General features: G+C 39.3%; 1 protein-coding gene across 1 annotated transcript; it reads left to right on the plus strand.

The window, feature by feature from the left end:
- Positions 1 to 618: 618 nt before the first annotated feature.
- tmem208 (transmembrane protein 208) lies at positions 619 to 3,432 on the plus strand. The gene is made up of 5 exons (XM_007563959.2): positions 619 to 1,142; positions 2,222 to 2,281; positions 2,383 to 2,519; positions 2,607 to 2,691; positions 2,788 to 3,432. Exons 1-5 carry the CDS (start codon positions 1,041 to 1,043, stop codon positions 2,923 to 2,925), a joined length of 522 nt encoding a protein of 173 aa, XP_007564021.1. The 5' UTR covers positions 619 to 1,040; the 3' UTR covers positions 2,926 to 3,432.
- The last annotated feature ends 2,924 nt before the right edge of the window (positions 3,433 to 6,356 follow it).

Below are 6,356 nucleotides of genomic sequence, written 5' to 3' on the forward strand. Positions count from 1 at the left end.
TATATATATATATATATTACAGGCAACCCACTTATGGTATATTTAGACCTTTAAAAAGGCATCCAAATGTAAACACGAACCAGTTTTGCATCCAGACAAAAGCAAAAATGATATCAAAGATGCAGATGTAAATGTTATTCCCTGACACTTTGTTACAGCCTGAGATCCACGTATCGATTCCCCACACCTTATAAAACCGTCCAGGTTATCCGGAGTTCAAAAGAGAAGGAAGTACGGTATCTTCTGAAAGTATTTTTCAAATGTTGCTTTGTAAACATCTCAAAATTTTCTTAATTGGGATTTTTACATGATTGGGTAAAGGATGCTTACAGATTTTTATAGGAATAAAAAATATATATATTTGTGTTCAGACTCCCTGAATATCTTATCATTAATCATGAGAAATTTCTTATCATGTTATTAATTTTAATTTACTTCAATTAATGATGTTTTAACCCCCCCAAAAACGACAGCATTGCTGGGATTATTTTGACTATTTTCTCCACTAGTTGTTCCATCACTTAGGATTACACAAAGGTTTTTTTACTGACCAGGAGAGCTTTGAATGTGACTGAAATATAAATGAATTGCACACTCACTTTTCAGATTTCTATTTGCAAAAAAGAAAGATTGTGTATAATTTTCATTCTGCCTAACCATGGTGCACTACTCTGTTAGTCTGTCACATAACATTAAGTAAAATAAATTGAAGTTTGTGTTTTAAAGTGACAAAATGTGAAATTGCAGAAGTTGCCATCAGGCTGTGAAGAACATGATTTAATTGACAACTAATTTAAATGTAAGGAAATACTTTTCATTGGCTGCAACTCTATTTCTCTTTCAGCAACCAATGCTGAAAGAGAAATCGGAGGAGAAAACAGCTAATACTGCTGTCTGTATTTTGATAAGCGTTTCCTTCAGAAAGCAGGAAGTCTGTGATTAAAGTGATTATTTTGCATTTGTTGTTTAAGGTGGATTGACTTGTTTTGTTCAGATTGGGAGCTGTTCCTTATTGCTCACCGAGCTTTCTGTGTTTTCTCATGAAGCCCAAAGGTAAAGTTGGAACAAAAGGAAAGAAGCAGATCTATGAGGAGAACGAGGCAACGCTCAAGTTCTACACCAGAGTCATCCTGGGAGCCAACGTGAGACACACACACACACATTCATCTTGGTCTTTCTGCAAAAAATATCCTATTAATTGATGTAATTTTTAAACTTGGCATTGTTTTGCAATTGTGAAAAAGAACAGGTAGATTATTAGTGTCACAATCAAAGTTCAGGTCGATTTAAGACTCCTTTCATGCTCTTTCTTACAAGCCAAAACATAAGTTAGGCAAAAAAATAAATAACTCAATAAAATCAGTTTTGGGAAGGTGAAGGTATGAAAAACTAGCTGATGTTGAGAAGTTTGAAGAAGCGAGATGGTTAAAGCTCCTTTAGTTCTCTGTTGGTGTTCTTTTTTTTTTGCGCCAGGAAATATTTCCGAATGAGGAGAAAAGGGTAGAAACTAGAAAGCTTCTCTCCGCCCGCTGAGCGGCAGTGCACAGCAACAGGTAGGGTAGAAGCAGTTCAATGTTAGTGTGTCCTCCTTGCAGCCAGAGAAGACTCCAATCACATTCTGGCATCTTATTAAAAAAAACAGCAGAAGCCATAAGATTGCTATGAAAAAATATTGGTGGTATCCCCTGGTGCTGTTATCCGAGTGTCTAAATTAGATAAATGGGTCCAAAACCCTCTGTTTGGGAGACCTTCAGGTTCAATGTGATATGTAAGGTTTTACCAGATCACAAAAATACTAAAAAGAAATTAAAGAGAAAAAAAAAAAGTTTTAATTTTGATCAATTAAGCTGATTCCTGTTAAGTCTGTTGCAGAGTTTTCTATAAGTTTTTTTCCCCCATTCAGTATATAAAACACCTGTTGCACTAATCTAAACAATAGAAGATAATTTTCAGTTCAACACGTGACTAAGTTTCTTACTTTTGAATACCTTTAAGTGGAAAAGTTGGTTTTGAAGCAAAAATGTTCCATAATTATTTTAGGACACTGATTGGTCACAAATGAAGTTCCTCGCATTTGATTGGACGAATCATGGCGACAATCAGACATTCTGCCCTATCAGAGGTCTTTAATAGAAAACTATCACTCACTGCTTAACGAGAACAAAAAACATTGCTCCGTTTTTGGCAAGTTTCCCCACAACTAATCAGATTTCTCCTGCAGGCAATATATGCCGCTGTGAATTTTTTAGTTTTCTACAGTTCCTCCACCTTTTGGACCTGGGTGAGTCAATTCAAGCTTCTCCTAAACTGTCAGAGCACATCTTGTCGTTTTTCTTGGGCCTGAACTTGTCACATACACACACACACACACGCTTCCCGAAGCTGCTGCTGCTGTTCGCGCTCGCCGTGTACGTTGGGAGCTACCGCTCCATGTCGGCCATGGCCAAGCCCGCGTTTGGTGACGACGGGAGTCTGCTGGATGGAGGAATAGACCTAAACATGGAGCAGGGAATGGCAGAGTCAGTTTTTATTTAATGTAGTAGATAAATTACAGTGTTAGTGTTTGCGAGATGATAATTTCTGCTGTTTTCTTTTTTTGGTTTTAGGCACCTAAAAGATGTAATCTTGCTCACTGCCATCGTTCAAGTGCTTAGCACCCTCTCTGCTTATTTCTGGTACCTTTGGCTGCTGGTGAGAACATTTTCCAGAAGGTGTCAAGAAAATTCTTACTATTTCTGATGCTTTCTTCCCTGATAACATCTTTGTGTGTGTGTGTGTGTGTTTCAGGCCCCAGCTCGGGCTCTTCACCTGCTTTGGGTGAACTTTTTGGGCCCCTGGTTTATGGCGGAAAACCCCTCGGCGCCGGAGGAGGTGAATGAGAAAAAGCAGAGGAGGCAAGAGCGCAGACAGGTGAAGCGGTTCTGATGCTTCGGAGCGGACTGAGCAGTATTTTTATACACAACACAATCTAATATACAGAAAGCGGGGAACTCGTAAGTTATGCAGGAAGAAATTTTTTTGTTATTACGTTAAATCCAGTTGAAATCTGATACAGTGGAATCTTGTTTTCCGTGTTTGTTTTCTTTCCGCTTTCTCCTGTAATCAAATTTTCTCCCTAAATTATGAAATGAAATGTTCCCTATTTAGATGATGCCTCCGTCCAAATCGCATTCGTCTTCATGACAAGATTTACGAGTTTAGCTCTTGCAGAATGGTTTCATGCCGCCACCCCCTGCTGATCTCTCTTTTTTTTTTTTTATTCCACACCACTGTCCAAAACAAACTTTTGTAATGTTATGTCTTTAATTTTAATTTTAGTTTTCCTTGTTTTTAAGTCCTCTGTAACAATCTATGTATTGTTGTCACAAAATCAAACTCGAAAGCCTTAATAAGAGAATGGGAACAACTTTGCAATAAAAATTCTCCGTGTGCGTTTGTGAGTTTTTTAATGACAGAAGAGCTGCAAAACGCAATGATGAATTAAAACTGCAGTGACTTTTTTTCTAAAAAGGTTAAAAACATTTTTAGTTAAAGAGTTCTCCAACATGAGTTTAGATATTTCATACACTATTCATGAATAAACACAACAAAAGTGTTTTCATTCCGGTGTGTAATATATTGTTCGGTCCATATAAAGGATACCTTTTCTTTTAGATAAACTAAAGGAACTATTATTCTTGTATTTCCTATTTCATATTAAGTTGTTGCTTAGAAACCAAATCTACAAAACTTTTTGGTGATCAGTACATCCAGTTCTTTGAAGAGGCTATGGTCAAACTTTCTGAGGCAGGAGCAACACGCCCAACCAGCCACCTCAGTGTGGGTCAATAAAATAGACTTTCCCTCTATTGTATGATAATCTCCTCTTTGAAGAGTTCAAATATAATGCACAATAATAACAAAAGGTAAAGCAAAAGTGCACCTTTTTTTAATTCTAGGTTTTTTCTGAATCTCCTTAAGTTCTTTAAATGCAGCCAGAAAAGTGCACAAATAATTTCCACTGTCATGTTCTTTGTTAAACAAAAATGAAGTACAAACAGAAGAAAATAACTGCTTTTACCGCATAACCAGATGCAGTCAGTTTTCGGCATCCTTGTGGAGGAGATTTTGCTCCACTTTTCTTCACAGTGAGTCACTGAGGTTTTCAAACTTTTCGTTTTTTTCAAAGTTCCCTGAATGTCTCGCTGCAGGATTTCAGTCTGCGTTACGTTTAAACGGCGAATCTTTGCGCCGTCCTGTTGCAGATTAGCTGCTGCGTTTGTTGTCATGTTAATGGACAGACGGCGTAACATTTGACCCTGTAGAACATGAAGGTATTCAGTGGAGTTCATGTCTGACTCAGTCACCACTGACCATGAAATATACTCTGATGGCTAATTCACAACATTTGATTTGAAATGGGACCACACCTCATACGCACTGCTTCTCTGTGTGACGTCATGGAGAAATAAAAACAAACCAGCCACGATGTCGGAGAGAGGACTGTGGAGCTCCTTCGGTCGGGTTTTATCCTGGATTACAATTTCCAGAGGTCTATCGTGTGAACTGTGATGATCAACATCGAAGCAAAGCAGTAAGATCATGCGAAGATGTTGGTTGTACCAACAGGGGCTGAAAAACCATTCAGAGAGGAAGAAGCAGTTACTCCAAAGGAAGCCAGATTCCACTTTTGATAGTGGGGACAAATGTGGTAATTTCTGGAGACAAATCCTGTGGTGTGACGAAAGGCTGGCAGCGTCATGTCGTGGGGTTATTTTGCTAAAGGAAGGGTTGGTGCATGAAGAAAATCCTGAGATACTGAAGCAACATATCAAGATATCAGCTGGGAACAGGAAGCTTAGCCACAGTCGGGTCTTCAAAACTGACAATCACCCAAAACATACTGCCAAGTTGGATGTTAAGTTACTGAAAGACAACAAAATTAATGTTTCAGATCTCAGTCTGATGGAAAAAATAAATAAATAAATAAACCCTTCAGGCAGAGCTGAAAGTGAACCCACAAACCTGACCCAGTTGCACCAGTTCTTTCAGGGAAAATGGGCCAAAATTCCAGGAAATGAACACAAGAAGAAGAAATCATGCAGCTTACAAAGCGATTCTGTACAACCACTAATGAATGGTATGTAAACTTATGAATCTGAAGGAAGTTAAACATTCTGTTTAAAAAAATTCTGTCATTATTTAGACATTTAGGAGGTAATGTCGGCAATGTAACCCAACCCGAGCAGGAAAGTCTTTGTCTGGTTTAACGTTGGAAAGCCAGAAAACAAAAACAAAAAAAGGGTTATGTTTGTACAGTTTGCGCAGATATCTGGTTTCAGTTGTAGCTATTAATAAACATCAATTATGATTCATAAATTTGGTTTTGTTGAAGTGCGAGGCCCGGGGAAATGCTTTCAGATTGCCTGAGACTCTCCTCTGATTGTTCTCAGCTGCGTCTCCATGGCTCTGTTGGGTCGGAGAGATTTTTGGTTTTCAGTGCAGCGTGACGCGATTTGATTTATTCTCCTCAAAAAAAAAAAATCTTCTGCTGATTGTTCGTCAATAGTCGAATCAGCAATAATCTCCCACTTGCCATTAAGCTTGAAGTGCCGCGGCCTCCTGAATGAGCAGACAAGCTTTAGTGGGTTTTCCACGCGGCGTGCAGACAAACGCTGTCAGAAATGATTATTAATTGGAGCGTCACATTTAATGGCAGTAGCTGCAACACTTCAAAACACTCATAAGTCAATTCTCAGCGGCTCTTGAAACTGCTCGCCCATTTAGGATTAGTCGCTGGGACTGACAGATAAATGCGCAGATGACAGCCTAATCCCTAAATACTGAAGATATGTCAAACCTCTCAGTGCGGCTTCCGTTTTCGCCCAGTGGCTTTAGCCTTATCCTCGAGGCAAAACGCTGCCTAGTAGGTTCCTCCGAGTTGCTCTGTGTATCCACTGTTGACAAAGTGAATTGAGTGATTAAGCCGCAGCTCCAAAGAGAGCCAGTGGGCCGGTAAAGCTCCGGTCTACTCCCAATAAAACTGCAAATTTGCTCAACAAGCTAAAACCTGATGTGTTTTTTAGTGCCGAGTCTCTGGCACGGTGCGAGGACAAAACGAAAACCTTTGCTTTTATCCAGTGCAGAAATCTAAGCAGATCCCCTTTCTGCTAACTCTATACATTTACGCCCATATTCCCCGAAGAGCTCCCAAAATGCCTTCTCCTTGTTTTCCTGCGTCTTTTCCCTCCTTCGTCCCAGCCTTGCGGTCCTATACTGTCTCTATTATAGGGTTATAAACAAAGTAACCAAAATTAGAGCAGCTCTGCATCCAGTTGTCAGGGCCAATCCCAGATGTGGGCTTTGAGATGGACCAT

Source organism: Poecilia formosa, unplaced genomic scaffold (genome assembly GCF_000485575.1).
Source record: "Poecilia formosa unplaced genomic scaffold, Poecilia_formosa-5.1.2 Scaffold153, whole genome shotgun sequence".
Lineage (NCBI taxonomy): Eukaryota > Metazoa > Chordata > Actinopteri > Cyprinodontiformes > Poeciliidae > Poecilia > Poecilia formosa.